The 16,636-nt window shown below is 44.5% G+C and overlaps 1 protein-coding gene across 2 annotated transcripts in view; it reads right to left on the reverse strand.

Moving 5' to 3' along the window:
* Nucleotides 1-16,636, reverse strand: part of PIGQ (phosphatidylinositol glycan anchor biosynthesis class Q) — a 67,413-nt gene that overhangs the window by 10,829 nt on the left and 39,948 nt on the right. For both annotated transcript variants that reach the window (XM_032799352.2, XM_032799351.2), the window contains exons 5-9: nucleotides 7,961-8,087; nucleotides 6,784-6,937; nucleotides 4,241-4,352; nucleotides 2,691-2,771; nucleotides 1,544-1,658 (exon numbers count right to left, since the gene is read on the reverse strand). In XM_032799352.2, coding sequence (XP_032655243.1) covers nucleotides 1,544-1,658; nucleotides 2,691-2,771; nucleotides 4,241-4,352; nucleotides 6,784-6,937; nucleotides 7,961-8,087 — 589 coding nt within the window. The remainder of the gene's footprint in view (nucleotides 1-1,543; nucleotides 1,659-2,690; nucleotides 2,772-4,240; nucleotides 4,353-6,783; nucleotides 6,938-7,960; nucleotides 8,088-16,636) is intronic.

A 16,636-nucleotide genomic window follows, 5' to 3' on the forward strand; every position in this document is an offset into this window, starting at 1 on the left:
GCCAGATGTCAGGACTGAACAGAGCTGCAGTTAAACACGGCACTAAATCCTCAATGATAGTAAAGTAAGAAATTCAGAGTGTTGAAACAACCTTCATGATCTTTCCAAGATCAACTGATCAGTAACATATGCCAAAAAAGCAATACCACTGGGACATGACTCAGTAATTGGTGACAGAAACCAAGAAGGAGGGAAATGAAAGAATGCTGGTTCTTGAAGAGCTATCTCTGCTTTGAATTTTGATCAGATCCTTTCTCTCCCAACCTCTCTCAGATAAAATGTTCCTGTTTTGGATTGGGGGTGGTCAGAGACCATGGAAACCCTAAAAGATGACCTCCCATGATGTCCCTCCTGAACAGAAGTCCTCATATATTTTCATTTTTCTTCATCTTGAAGGCTGCATTGTATCATAGAAAAGTTATTTATCTATTATTTATCAATATCAACATGATTTCCTTCTAGCTAATCACTTGCAGTTTACTGGACAACTTTCTTCAGCTGCATTTCTGTCTCACAAAGACAGCTCCTAGCAGATCAAGAACTTCCTGCAAGTCAATACATGGAGACCTACTGACAACAGGCACTGGAAAGCAACATTGTTGGTAGCATTCGCCACTTTCGCTCCCAAAACTGAGCCTGGCATCTCTCCAATAGACAAGGCCACTATCAGCTGACTCGGGCTTCCTTTCCATTTCATGACTGGCCTTGGTTCCGTGATGATCAAGCTCTTCACGTTGTTGCTTTTAGAACTCTGTGCTTCATATTCTTAAACTTGCTTGGGGCTTGTGGTTTAGCCTACTTGATTTAAATTGGTTGAGCTCTCTCTGTTTTCAGCTAACCCCATTTCAGTGCTATCTTTTTGCCTGGTCCCAAAAAATGGCTGTCAAACAGTGGCTTGGCAGAAAGTAACTTTGAAATGGCAACAGGTTAACCTCAGAAAGGGAATGCTTATCTGAAAGTTACCCAGATTTCTTGGGCTCTTAAATTAAGCTAGAAACCACAGGTCAGATCCTTAGCTAATGCAAATCAGTGTAACTCCACAGAAGTCAATGCAACCTGAGGATCTAACTTTTCTGAAGAACAGATTCTCTTGAAGTATATCTATACCGTGGTTCCCAGCCACATAGGGATGGGTGAAAATTAAAGAGAAAAGCACAAGTTAACAACTTACCTGAATATCAGAGGATTTGAGGTTTGGACCAGTCCCTGACCCAGCTGGCCTATTCTGCTATAAATAAGCCGAACTGATTAAAAAGGTGTATAGTAGAATGGTACCTTTTGTTTCAATGTTCTTTATAATGTTGCCTATGACTCAGCTTTAGTGTCACATTAGTTTCCACTAACTTTATCATCAGGCTTCGCAGGATAACTGGTTAATAGTATTGACAAGTGCATGGATTTTGTGTTAGGAACCTGAGTACTTTTCAGGCACCCTGCCTCTTTCAGTGCAATAAGCTACTTGTGCATTAGATCAAGCCCACTCACAATACCACTGTGATAGCAGAAGCCTGTGCTTTTGCCAGTACAGTGGTGTAGGACCAACCTGCAAGTCTGTAGGATCTGCAGAGCCGAAGGATGACTGAATAAAGGGGCAGAGAGTCAATGAGGTCCACGAGCAGATGGATCAGGCCCTGCACAAACACCACCAGCAGACGGAGCTAAAAAGAAACAGTTAGTTAAGTAAACAGGCAGGACTGAGGTAAACAGTTGGACTAACAATATCAGAAGGGACTAGTGAATTGGTGGAGGCTTCAAGTTGGGGATGCTCACCATAAGGCATCTTCAATGGGTCAGATTTTCAGAAAGTGCTAAGCATCCACCCTGTCAGAGTCAGGCTCCTTAAGAATCTTGTCTTAGGTCTATAACAGTAACCTTGGTGCCAGTGGCAAAAGCATGTGGTATACTCTACTTTCAGATAATTGGCCAGCATATCAAAGGCTGATGTGGGGAGTTCATGCTTCTGTTTCCAGTAGCATCCATCGCTCTGTCTAGCAGCTGCTGGCAAATAGGTGCAAACCCTTGTCTCTAGAAATAGCTTGCTTGTGACTGAAGAATCCCTTTACAGAGCATTTAAGCAGGAGCACACCAGTTAGAAACGAGTTCTCTGCTTAGTATCCTCACACAGCCCCTTGCCAGGGCTGATTTGAGCACCTCCTTTTGTCATACTTTTTCTGTCAAACTCATTTGAGTCCTGTACTATTTTTACCCTTCTCCCTTTCAAAAGAGGGGCTAAAATTATGTGAAGGTTCCAGCCTTTAGTGGAAAAACGTGCATCCATGTCTCAGATCGGACTGGTCAGATTGGACAAAGAGTCCGATTCCGTCCCCAGAAGTCTTGCCAAGTAGATTTTAATGGGAAAGGTTAATTTCCGGATGGAAAAGTTCTGGGTCAAACCAGAGGTGCAGCCACCCCAGGAAATGGGAGGGAAAGATTAAACATGGCTCCAGGGAAAGACAGTGGGGCAGTTTGTCCTGATGACTTTAATTTTCTGGGAATTCCCTTCAGAGAAACACAAATGTGTATCCTGAATTCCATCTGCTTGGTCCACATTGTTTGCGGGCAAGAACCCTTCCTGGGACAGTCATAAGAATATATTTATATGGGGATGGGGGAAAATGACTAGGGACCTTTTTTACACTTCACTCACATACATAGATGAGATGTGACCATCTCTAAAGGTTGAATCTTACCAGGGTAAACACCAAGTAATACAGTGCAGTTGTGGGCAGAAGAAATAGCAGGATTGTAAATAACAAAGTGCCAATGAATAACTGGGGGAAAAAGACACAATAAACTGTTGTTAGTAGAGTACTGGCACAAGAAATTTAGACATCATTAAGTGGTTAGACTGTGGGCAGGTGAAAGATTCTCAATATCTATCTCCCCATGCCACTGCTTCTGAGCCCATCTAGTTGGTGAATAATACTTTATTACTCTGAATACTTCCAGTGGTCCCGCCTTCAATAAATGCCTGGCATAAATCAACATAGCTCCAACCTGACTCTTTAGCTTTAGATTCCATTTTCCATAACAGAGAGGATACAGGATAATAATGCATCATCATTTCTTCAGTATAGTACCCAGAGGGTCCTTCCCCAGAGGCAGATCAGCATCATGGATTTAAGCACATAACCAGAAATACACTATAACTCACTCCTGGCCAACTTCTAGTTTACAGATTTTTTTTTTTTTTTTTTCAAATAAAGGCTCCTCTCTCATCCCCCACCTTTACTTAGCAAAATCATCAAGTATTAGCATCTCAGAAAGTCTTTTCACGTCTGTGCTTTGAAAGCCTGTTCCCACAGAAGCCAATGACAAAACTCCCACTGGCTTCAGTGTCAGCAGGATGAGGCTTTTAGCGCCAAACCCATTATCATCAATATACAATGGGATAGAACCCTGCAGTAGCACACACAGCCTGACACTGACATTCTTACGTTCCTGTCAATGGGGAAAAGAGGAAAAATAGCTCCTCTAGTATTGTGTAAGAGGCTTAAGATTATCTGTTGCAATTCACTGAGATGCACTGGTCCCGGAAGTTACCAAATACCACTTCAGCAGAGATTACAAACGCAAAGTCGGAAGCTGCAATGAAGCTAGGCATTCTCTCAGTGTACCTGCAATTCTCAAGGTAAGTGAAAATATAAAATAACGTGCCAAGAAGATTTTTTACTCAGCACCATTTAAATTATTCTTTTTAAATCAGGCCAGAGAAGCCTGGCTCTGACCAACTTTCATGTTGTTTCCATGACATTTTAGAGTTTAAAAGGCAGATTTACACTATTCTAGAAAAATGTTTTCTACATGCTGGTGAAAATGTGTGGGCCAAGCTCCAACCCAATGTGAATTAAATAGGGTCTTTTAATAGAAACACTAAGAAGCATGTTACTATGACAACACTGCTGGGCACCACTATAATTATTTAAATTGTCTTGCTCCCACAGATCCTCTCCTCTACCCTTACCCTGAGAGGTAGAGAGCACCTGCAACTCTCACTGACATTGCTACGACTGCTCAGTACCTCACAGGATCAGTTCCCTTGAATCTGGGGAGGAATGATGAATCTGGGGTACAGCAGAGAGGAGCCATGCAGACAACTTGCCAAGAGCTGTATTCAATTTGGATATAATGGAGCAGTTGGTAGTCTGCACCCCAATATGAAATGAGGCAAGGTCAGGTCATGCTGCAGGACTTTGTGGCCAGAGTGTAGCACAGCACCTCCTTGATGCTATGCCACTACCTGATCCAAGTCATAGGAGCAGGAATCCACCCGCTGTCTCAGGACATTCCACTTCTTCCCACGAAACAGGCGCCAGAGAGATGACAAGCCATAGATCTTCAGGCAGTAGAGCCTGTGCAAAGGGGAGAAGCACCACAAATTAGAACCAAGAGATCCCCAGCTATACCACAAAGTAACTGCCATTGCTACACACACACACTCTCAGTTCAGCAGGGGCAGGATGTGAACCTAATGAAGTCACACAAATTCAAGGAGACAAAACACATTGACCAAAAAGAGATAAAACAAAATATTGAATAGCTGCTCATTCAGTGAGCAGTGTCCAGCCTGCGCACTGAATGAGAGGGAAAAATAGCGGTTAGCGCAGTTGCCTAGGATTTGGGAGACCTGGGTTCAATTTCCTGCACTGCCACAGACTTCCTGGGTGACCTTGGGCAAGACCCTTAGCTTTCCTGTGCCTCTGTTCCCATCTGTACAATGGAGATAATTCTAGTTACTTACTTCACATGGATATTGTGAGGATAAATACATTACAGATTGCAATCTACTTATATCTGCTGATGAAAAGCACTATGTAAGAGATAATGATTATAATAATGAATAATATTTCCTATGTAAAGAGTTTATCCTAATGCATATGCACAAGGGTTCCACAGACCACCTTAATTCTGGCATTTCCTAACTTTGGAGCGCTTGACTTTGCAAACCTACTGTTCTTTTAGTATAGTTTTGTGAGCACAATTAAAATATATAGTCAATTAAAACACTAAACCACTATTGTGAAAGTGGAAGTGGGGAAATCTTATAAAACAAAGGAAAACAGCTGAAAGGAGCATAAAGCCTAAAGAGACTAGTATAATGCTACTAACGAGCTGGTAAAGCTCAGAACAGCACAGTAATCCATGGGCTACAGTGTCCCCAAGACAACTCAACCATTGTGCACCAAATTCCTCGGATTGGTGCACACTTGTCTCATTCCTTTGACTAATACTGCACATGCCCACTCTCAAGCAATCAATGACCTAATGTCAAGTGTCAATGACCTGCCTGTCTGATATTGCCACACCTTCTGTGTCTACCTATATATGTATGCTTGGTGTCATTTATTCACCATGTGGCTATCTTGGAAACAGAACCCCCCCACCCCAGAAATCCATGTTTCCTTGGCCAGTGAATTTGCCAGTTAAACAGCATTCATTTGCTGCAGAAATTCTCCTCCCAGTTGCTCAATTCCAGGATTTTGTGGTAATTTTATTATTTGGGTATTTTGAGCTCACTGCCTCGTTCTCCTTCACCACGAGGGGTCATTCTCAATAGCTGAGTTAGCTTGATGCAGGCCTCATGATGAAGTGTCTTGTGTAGCTATTCTTCTAACAAGGATACAGAACTGTGCAGACTGGCACGTCAAAGCCCACAAGACAGAAGTGCTAGGCATGGACAGAGCTTCTGCCTTTTTGCCCCCGTTCACCCTGTCCTGTCCCTAAGAGGAACAGATCCCCTCATGCACTCTCTACAGCCAGAAGGAGAGACTTCAAGTAAAAGAGCTCTGTGGATAAGTTTCCTACTAGGCAATATTGCTATTAGTTCTAAGCTCTCTAATGATAACAGTAAGATTCTTAACTTAGACGTCTCTCTACCTTTAACCATTTCCAGAATTACGTATGAACTCTGCCTGGGCAGCCTCCTCTGAAATTCCTTCTGTCCTACACAACGTACCAGACCTCTAACCTCCCCACTGTCCTGCTGGGAGAATGCTGTCTCTATACTTATTAGGGAGGAGCTTCCCTATCTACCCCCTCAGCTCTTCTGTTTCCTCTATAAGGCTGCTATTCTCTATCACAGTTTCTGATTTAAAGCATGTCCCCACGTTAATGTAGTTCAGCAGCAGAACATATTTTGTTTTGAATTCTTATTGCAAGAATAGCTCTGACATATCCTAGTACAGAATATGACATGAAAGGCAGAATGAGCATCAGCCATTTACACATATATCCTCGGCCTTCCCAGTTTGTACCCATTTCCCTGTGACTGTAAAATGCACGTGGCCCTCTAGTGGGGCAGAGGGAGTAATACAGCAGCAATTTAACCACAAAATTGGGCAATCTGAATATTGCAGTTGAAAATCCAGACAGATTAATCCATATGGACGCAATCATCTGAAGCAAGGTAGAGGTAGGGGTGCTAGTTTTGGTTGAATGTATTTCTGGAGGTTTCATCACATGACATAACCTTTAATTAAAGATTAATCTTTAATTCCTGGAAACTCTGGGACAAATCTGGAGGGTTGGAGACCCTAGGGCCTGGAGAGGTCACTTCTGGAATAGTCTTAAACACAAGTTATCTCCTCAAATCTAGGACTCCTGGTCAAATTGATCGCTCTCATTCCACTCCTCAGCATAGTTTTACTTTTCTAACTGCCACTGTCGAAAGGGAGAAGACACTTATATCTAAGACACTTAGGATGCTTGTATATCTCAATGCTAGGCCCAATATGATGTTTGGGCCAGATATACTTGAGAAACAAACAGGTCAAATATACCCACCTGGCTCCATAGACATAGAAGCAGTAGATATGAAAGGTCAGGAGTGCAATGATGTCAGAGAGGATGGAAAGTGCTACAGTCAGGCCCAGACAGGCTGACAGGCCAACATACCAAAGGATCATCTCAATGAATGGAGACATCAGGTGGATATAGCCTGGTGGAAGTCGGAAAAGTAACACTGTACAAAGGGTATTTATTTGCTTTCCAGAGCCTCAGATGAAACACTTGATGGCCTCAGCTTCTCTCTCCCCCACCCCTCCCAGAATGTTGTTGCAGAGATCAGAATCAAGATCATATGAAAGTAAAAACAGCAAATTCTGTTAGACTGTCATCGTATATCTACAACGACTGGCAAATACCACTTATTTCCTTCCTGATCCTCTCAGCCCAGGTGTGGCAGTTTTAGTGAGACACACGAACACCTGCTCACCCTGTCCAGACAAGGTCATCTTGTTATTCATTTAATCCTCTGGGTACATTTTTCAGGAACATACTAATCAATTACTGATACATTTTCACCAAAACCTGCAACTCCAATAGAAACCACAGCAAAGGAGTTGTTGTGAAAATGGTCTGTGCAACATTTTTAGTGGCATGAAGCTTCTCTGATCATCATCAAGGTAGGGTGAAACCTTGGAAAACCAGAGCTCTGCTTCATTCATTAACAGAAGGAGACAGTCACAGGATTCTCTGTCCAACATGGCTATTTTCCAACATAAAAAAAATATCCTTATGACCAGTGAGATTCTGTTTCAAAGTGGGGTGAAGACTGCAAACATGAGACAGTTAGAAGTGCTGTAAATTGAACAGGTCCTGTACTTCAACCCTCAAACTTTCCATGCTGTTGCACTACCCTTTGTAGGGCAGATAAAAAAGTCTACAGGGGAACCTGGACCTTCGCCTGGGCACCGACAATCACTAGTGCGAAATAAATTAGCGCCACTATGTCTCTTACTTTCTGCAAAATAACTAGGTGAGCACTGTACTTATTTGCATCATTTCCCTGTGTTGATTCCATGAATCCAAATTTGGCTCATGTTCCCAGACCAGAAAGATTCACAGACCAGTATGTCCTTGCAATGAAAATTTTGATTCATCATACATCACTAGGAAAATCTTAGACACTAGGGAGGGAGCAGTGAGAAGGAAAAATGAAAGGTTAAACAACTGCACTTACTAATCCACAGGTGAATGTGGTAAAGGAAGAACCGGCCCAATACCTGGTCCAAAGCCCGGTTCATTTTTAAACCAGCTGGCACTCCCATTAGCCACTGAAGCAGGTCCTGGAGCTCTTTGGCTATATGCTACAACATAAGGAGACAAGCAATGTTAGTTACTGGAAAGCTATTACACTGTACGTTCACAACACTCCTCACGTGCACTGATAGAGGAATGGTGATTTTTCTAAAGCTAAAGCCTTTGGGGAAAAACTGCCTCAGAGGCACAAAAAATACTATAGGAGTTACTTTAGAAATAGCATATACCTCACAATGAGCCAGCGATCCCTTTCTGAATCTTAAGATACCACCACCTAAGAGCAGGATCTCCTTAGAAGCCTTATCAGAAATTAGATAACAGATTGTGCTTCTGACAACCCTTTTGCAGGGAGAAGAGCAACCTGAGTGATTTTCACAGAAGGCTCTCATGAGGTAATGATAACTCTTGAGAGCTGAGTAAACAGGTTACCCAAAGTAACATATATTAGAGATGATCAAATAGTGAAGATGGTGGAGAAATCTGTCAGAGGAAGACTGCTACACAAATAGACTGGTATTTTCAGAAGAGCTTGAGGTTATGTCTTCATTGACAATAAGGTGTGTAGTTATCCTGCTGTAAAAGCACAGTAGAGACAAAGCACTTGTAGTGTTTCCCATGAGATAAATTAGGTGAGGTCAGCCATGGGAGGGGGGGCATAGGGCAGATCTCGGGTAGTAACCTCACAGTAAACACTACAAATGCCTTGTCTCCACTTGGTACAACAAGATAACTATAACATCAGTTACCTCAGTCTAAAAAAACCCATCTTTGTGTCAGTGAAGAGAAAGCCTAAGGTAGTTGGGTGCCCAAATCACATACATAACCAAATCAAACACATGCCTACAATGGTGGATTATGCAGAAGAATCTAGTCTTGGTACCCAAGACTGATGGATTATGGACCTAATCTCCCAATGATGCATGTGTATAATGTCTTTTCATCCTAGAGTCACACAGACATTGCTGAATTTATAAACATAACAGACACACATACTTTTAGTTTAGTAGCAGTATATTTTCAACATGAACACAGTTTTCCTTGCCAACAGGATTGTCTGTTCATCTCATCTGCCCTCCTTTGCCCTCACATCCCTTAAAACACTCATTGCAAGCCAGAGCTGGCTTGTACCAATGAATCTGGCCCTCACTGAGAAAGAAGTGCCAGATACTTTATAAAAAGAACTCTGCTAATATTTAAAGTGTTGCAACTGTAACTTAGCAAAAAGGAATTTTTAAATTTTTTTTAATTAAATATTTAAATGTTGAGAGCAGTCCTTCTGCAAGGTTGTTTTCTGGTACGGAAAATTACTGAAGTCCTTAGATGACTCCCGTTTGTAGTTAAATCCTGACATTGCTAAGCATTCCTGCATGGTGTCTTGGCTGTTGTTGCTTTGTAGGCCTTGGGGTGTAGCCTCTTGTGGGTTTTTTTTTTTTTCCCCCCGCTGTTGGATGGTTTAGAGCCAACTGACAGCAAGAAGAAATAGACTAAAATACATGACTTTAAGAGTCCCATCTTCTAGCTGCAGTTGTTAATACTGAATGTGTCAGATATTAATAGATTAAATGTAGTACATTACATGGAAGTCATTTCATTAAGGTGCTGTGGGAGCATCACCAACCTTGAGAACACAGCTAAAGTGGTTTAGATCAGCTCAGTCTGGAATGACTTTCTTGTTTAACTGCAGTGCACCTTTCTTCTCAATAGAGACTTTGACAGTGGGGTGGCACCAAAGGAGAATGACAGGCCTGTTCAGGACAGGTAGCAGGGCACAAGCACAGGCGAGGACGAGCTCTTAATGAGTGGTCTCATAAAACTCAGAGCAAACCATAGATGTTCAAGAGCTAAAAAGAACTGTCTTTCTGATATATGCTTGAACAGTGCCTAGCACAACAGGCCTTGGCTTCTAGGCACTACTGGACTAGAACTAATAATAATCATTATAATAATGAAATTAACATTTTCTCCTTGTTTTATTTATTTATTTAGCAGAATATGACTGACAAGGGACTTGTTTTAAAGTCTGACTTGAGATGCATTCAATTATCACTAGTATAGGATCAGAAATATTCAGCATGGTTTAACTGGGGCATGATCTGTGACAGATAATAAACAGGCGTCCGCCCCAAAGAGCTTACAGTTTAAATCCATGAACAAAACTAATACGGAACATAGACAGCATGGGGTGAGGGACTGGCCTTTATAACCACAACACTTCACAGAGAAGATAGGGAGTTAGAAGGTTTTGTTTCTTTTCCAGACAGGGAAGAGGACTTAGTGCAGAAGATCCATTGTGAGGCTTTTGGGAGAAGGGGCAGCTTGGAAGAAGGCAGAGTCAGGAGCTGCCAGCAGGGAAGCTTGGGTTGAGCAGAGAAAGTGGGAAGGTGTGTAGGAGGAGGTGAGGGCAGATATGGAACTAAGAAAGGTTATTTTCCACTACACATTCAGACAGCTGACTCCAAAACTGGCCTTTTATACTGCACAGAGCTACTCCTTAGATGTCTCTGAATCACATCTGCTTCATTTACTGACAAAAACAATTTGTTGTTATAGTCAGCACTGCACAGCTAGTCAAGCTGTGAAAGAGGGAGCTGGAACCGATGCCTTGTGCATTACTGACAATTGTCAGCTAAGTGCTGAATCATTATCCCTGGGGATAATGAATGATGGGGGAGGAGCACAGCTTGATTTCCATACAGCAGGTTGGGCTTACAGTGCTGGCAGTTAGAAAAGGAGAAAGTGACACACTTATTATTTTTTAAAAAGCAACAAAGAGTCCTGTAGCACCTTAAAGATTAACAGATGTATTGGAGCACAAACTTTCAAAGTGGGTATTCACCCATGAAAGCTTATGCTTCAGTACATCTTCTAGTCTTCAAGGTACCACAGGACTCTTTGTTGCTTTTTACAGATCCAGACTAACAAGGCTACCCCTCTGATACTATTTTTTTTGTCTCCATAGACAGGGCCAGTAGCGCAGCTGGAGGGGAGCAGGGGGAGCAGCCACTCCCCTGAGCACTCACTCAGCGCTTCCCAGCACATCCGGGTCTTCGGCGGCACTCACTTCGGGCTCCGCTGCATGCATCTTGCGGCAGCAACTCCTGTGGCCAGTGCTTCTCCTACTCTCTCTGCCCCGGCTTTGTGGCAGCCAGGTGACGCTCCTCCCTGTGCCCGCAGGGGGGCACCTGCTACCTTGCTTGGCTGAGGACTAATCCAGCATGGGTTTCCCACAGGCAGCTCCAGGTTGGCAGCGATTTGGGGGGCGTGTGCTTCAGTCGCTCTGGGTCTTTGGCGGCAATTCAGCGGTGGGTAATTCGGCACGGTCGGTTCTTCAGTCTTCGGCGGCAAGACTTGGGTTTTTCTTTTTTTTGTTTCGCTGCTTCGCAGCGGGTGGCACCTTTTTTAATATGTTCATTCCCCATGCTCTTAGAACCTGGCTGCGCCACTGGACAGGGCTAGTGGGAAGGTGTGACATACTAGAGTGCAATCCACACCAGTGGGAGGCTATGTCACCCTTGCTATGCCACCTGGAGTGCCTTGCAATGCCTTACTGTTGCAGCTTCCAATTTGGACTGCTCACAAACAGTCTGCCAGCATGCAGGTCCCTCCCAAATGTGTTTGTGTAACTGCAGCCTGCCAGTCACACCCTGACTCTCACCAGCCTTCGTTATACAGCAGGGTGCCCCAACACATTCCCAGTCCCGCATTTTCCTCCAGAAATGTATGCCTTATACTGCCCACCCCTCTCCTGGACAGTCCAAAAATATTAAGTCCATTATTTCTTTAAGAGAATAATATACACACAACTTGCCACCCTAAATGGAGTTATCCAGACACTTTAGCTTAAACACACTAGATTAGATAAAACAACAAAACAAGTTTATTAACTACAAAGAGAGAGATTTTTAAGTGAGTACAGCTATGAGGTACTGGGGTCAGAAATGGCTACAAGAAAAATAAAGCTAAAACTCATTCTAGTGCCTGACAAACGACATTAGATTTAAAACAAAGTTTCTCACCACATGATTCCACAGTATTACTGACCAAACTCTCCAGGTCAGGACCCCCGCNTAAAAGTCAGAAATGTTTCTTTTTCTTGTAAAAACAAACCTTTTCTAGTGCCTAACTTAAAAAACTGTATTCAATTCAAAACATAGTTTCTCTCCACATGCTTCTAGCACCATTATTGACTAAACTCTTTAGGTCTGGACCCCTCCCCCAGAGTCCAATGGCCTCTTTTGTCTTCTCAGGTGCAAAGAGTGAGATGGACAGGAAGAGAGAGGAGGGGTCTCTTGGGGTATTTGCCCCTTCTTTTTATAGTGTTAGTCCCTCTCTGAAAAGCATTTCCAGCTGAGAACCAAGAGACAGAGGCTGGTGGAGGAAGGCAACCTCATGCTGTTTCTTTCCTAAGATGCAGATCTTTTGTCCCTGCCCCTCTTTCTTGCCAGCCTGACAGAGCTCCAGTGTGGGGGATAATGAATGCCAGATAGAAATGCAGCAGCTAGCGGAAACCCACTGCAGCATGGATCAGAGATTTTGCTGTCATATTGGAAAACAAAATCATGCTGTCTTGTACCACATATGCTGAAGTCATCAGGGTGATATTTCTGGATGGCTCAGGCCCGCCTCTTTTATGGGCACTTGGCATCTGATTCGTGCCCTCTGAAGTCTATGAAAGAACTCCCAGTGACTTTAGAGGCACTTTATGTGCCCATGGAGCCCACAGTGAAGAAACCAGGTTCCTGACGCAAGGAGAAATTGTAAATGGCATGAAATCTCACTGATAATCATGGACATACCAGTAAAGCAATACCTTAGACAAACAGGAAGGGGAAAACTGAGAAGAACATACAGCAAGGGAATAGTTCAAATCTTCAGGGAAGTAAGCTCTTGAGTGCACACCTCTCTGTATTTCTGAGACATCACAGGCTACTTAGGTAAGGGGCCAGAAGGAAATAATGGATATTGCAACATCCAAGTGGGAGTGAATGATTTATCTGCATGATTGAAGAGGAGAAAATGAGAAACTCATACAGCATGCCCATCCAGGACAGGTGCTGCGGTCCAATGCACTTTGAACATGAGAGTGTCCATCTGCCATTGACACTGGGCAGACAGAACACTTCTTGAGTCCATCTGTGCACATAGGAACTGAGCCAAAGCCATTGTCATTTCACATTTGCTAAGAAAGCAGACTGCAGAGAGCACTAGAGGGCAGGTGATCTTCCAGCTGAAACATCTCCACATGGGAACAGACTTCAGAATAACAATGCATAAAAAGGTTGAGAGTTTATGCCTCATATTAATCCTACCACTGGATCAAATATTAGAAGGGGAGACTTGTATTCCAACCATCACCCTCTTTTTCCCCAGAACATTGAACAGCTGAAACTGGGCCCACCCTTGAAAGTTTGACTAGACAATAGCAATGAGATACTTTAAGCCACAGGTCTCAAACACCTGGCCTGCAGGCCATCTGCGGCCCACAAGCCTCCCCAGTGTGGACCGTGGAGCTCTGCAGTTTTGGGGCTGGGTCACTCCCTTGGCCCCACCTGCTGCCCCCATGTGCTCCCCCCTCAGGGGCCCTGGCAGTGCAGCAGAGCTGAATGGCATCTGCCTGCTCACTCCAGTGGCTGCCGGCCACCTCCTGCGGACCAGGGGCAGGGTGCCTCCGTGCACCTTCCCCACCTTGATCATCCCTGAGACCAATGGAGTACTGTGGTGGCGGTGGCACACGGAGGCCCCCCCGCCCTGCCTTGGAGCCCCAGCTGAGCGCTGCACCCCTGACCCCCTCCCAGAGCCTGCGCCCCCTTCCCACACACCCTTCCCACCCCCAAACTCCCTCCCAGAGCCTGTGCCCTGTCCCCACCTCCCCCAGCCCCCAAACTCCATCCCAGAGTCTGCACCCCAGACCCCCTCCCCTACCCAAACTCCCTCCCAGAGTCCAACCTTTCACCCCTTCTGCTCCCAAACCCCCTACCCCAGACCTCTTCCCCCACCCAAATTTCATTCCAGAGCCTTAGGCAGATGGGGGAGGGGTGGAGTTTTTTGGGGGGGCAGAGTTTTGGGGCGCAAGTTCTGGGCAGCATGAGTGACATTGACCCACTGGGAGGATTTGAGGACTGGCACTGACCCTGAGGTAAACTGAGTTTGAGACCTCTGCTTTAAGCTCTTGTGTGGTAAGTGCATGATAGACACTTTGCTTGCTGTGTCTGCAACACATGCAGAAAGATGATCACAGGAGTGCAACTAGTTTTGCCCAATATGTTACTAGTTGAGGAGCACTGAGCAAAGGGACCAATAACAGAGCAGCTGTGAGTTCCTCCCAATAAATGGATGAAGAAGAGAAAATAAGTTGGTTGATGGAATTCCTCATAAGTTGGACTGGGAGTCCCTTACCATCCAGAAGCTGAAGATAGTAAAATGAGGACTCCTGCAGCAGAGGCATTATAAGACAAAAAGAAAGATCTGCCCCTCTTTCCCAGAAACCATAGGGAAGGGACAGAGAAGGGATGATGTTGTGCAGCCTTATCACGGTATTCATCAATATGTGACAATGCTGAGTCACAAAAAGATGGAACAAGCACATATTGACGCAACATCATGATGCAAATGTTGCAACTCAAGAGCAGGATGCAGGCACAGGAGCCAGCAAACAGAGCTGTAAACAGGGGAGTTTGAGTGGGACTTCTGTTGGAGGAGAAGGTATTTGTAGCTATTTGTAGTTGTATTTGTATGTGTGGAGGCTGGTAGGGGAGTGTGCTGGGAGAGAAGCTGAGCCCTTTTTAGGAAGTGGGGCTTTTCTGACTAGGGGTCCTATAAAGGTAGCCAGCCAGTCAGGCAGCGGCATAGAAAGCTGCAGTGACACAGGAGCCAGCAAACAGAACTGTAAACAGGGGAGTTTGAGTGGAAGTTTACAAGGGGAGTTTGGGGGAAAACTAAGGCAGGCAGAGGAACACACAGGCTACTGAAGGGAGTGTGCAGTGTTCTAGCAGCGTCTTGGTGCTTGTTGGGGGTTTGTTTTGCTGTGGGTGGTGGTGTTTTGGGTTGGTTTGTGTTTCCCAGATTTACAGGATTTAGGTGGGAAGCCTATGACAGATACAGAGGCAGCAGTTGTAGTGACCCAAGCAGTGGAAGACACAATGAAGATGACTGGATGTGGAAGCTGTGGCATGTATGTGATCCTGGAGAGGGTATCTGAAAAGAGTTTTGTCTGCATGAAGTGCTGCCTGATGGAAGAAAAGATCTGAGGACTGGAGATGCAGGTGGAAACTCTGGTCAAGTTTAGAAGGTTCGAGCGGATGATGGAGCAAAGACATGATGAGGCAGAAGGGAAAAGCTCAGACTAGCAGATGGAAGCAGGACCAAAGAACTCTGAGGGGAGACTGCTGGGTGAGGAAAGTGGACGGTGGAAGCGTGTGACTAAGCGAACCAGGCAGAGGAAAAGATGGGCTAGTGAAGGGGCAATAGAGCTCAGGAACAGATTTGTGAAGGTGGAAAATGAAGAAGGGGCACAGCAGGTGGTTGCTGAAGGTGAGAGGGCAAGGAAGAAGAGAAGAGCAGCTAACCCTAAAAAGGCGAGGGGAAGAGTGAATGAAGATGACACCAAACATGAGCCTCAGGAGGATATGGGATGGGTTACAGAGGATTGCAAGGGTGAATAGGAATGAAGAGGACTTGCAGCCAGAGGGAACAAGGGATAGACCAGAGAATCACACCTTCACCAGGAAAAAGCAGGTATATGTGACTGGGGACTCCTGAGAAGAATAGACAGGCCTGTAACCAGAGCTGATCCGGAGAACAGAAGGGTGTGCTGTCTGCTATGTGCTAAGATATGGGATGTGGACCTGAGGCTGAAGAGGATCCTAACGGGAGTGGAAAAGAATCCGCTGATTGTCCTTCATGTGGGGATGAATGATACGGCTAGATTCTCACTGGAACGTATCAAGGGAGACTATGCCAGGCTGGGGAAGACACTTACGGAAATTGGAGGCTCAGGTGATCTTCAGTGGGATTCTGCCTGTTCCTATAGAAGGGCAACAAAGGTGTGACAAGATTACGGCAATCAGATGATTGAGGCAATGGTGCTATAAGGAGGGCCTTGGGATGTCTGGCCACTGAGAAGCATTCATGGACAGAGGACTGTTCTCTCAGGATGGACTTCACCTGAGTAGTGAGGGAAATAGACTTCTAGGATGGAGGCTGGCACAACTGATTAAAAGAGCTTTAAACTAGGAATTGGGGAGAGATGGTTGGGAGATGTCCATGTAATCTCCATGCCGGATTTTAACATTGAGAGGGAAGAAAACAAAGCAAGAAAGGATACTGTCGTGGGTAGGAGAATGGACATACGGAGAAAGGATACTGTAGATACAATTCTAATCAGTGATACTGGTGGTAGAATGTCTGGACCTAATCAAGTAAAGAATGCGAGTGAAGCCAAACAGCAAGAATTAAGATGTTTGTACACCAATGCAAGGAGTCTAGGTAACAAAAGGGAGGAACTAGAGTTACTGATGCAGGAAGTGAAACCAGATATTATAGGGATAACAGAAACATGGTGGAATAGTAGTCATGACTAGAGTACAGGTATTGAAGG

The sequence above is a fragment of the Chelonoidis abingdonii genome, chromosome 9, assembly GCF_003597395.2.
Source record: "Chelonoidis abingdonii isolate Lonesome George chromosome 9, CheloAbing_2.0, whole genome shotgun sequence".
Lineage (NCBI taxonomy): Eukaryota > Metazoa > Chordata > Testudines > Testudinidae > Chelonoidis > Chelonoidis abingdonii.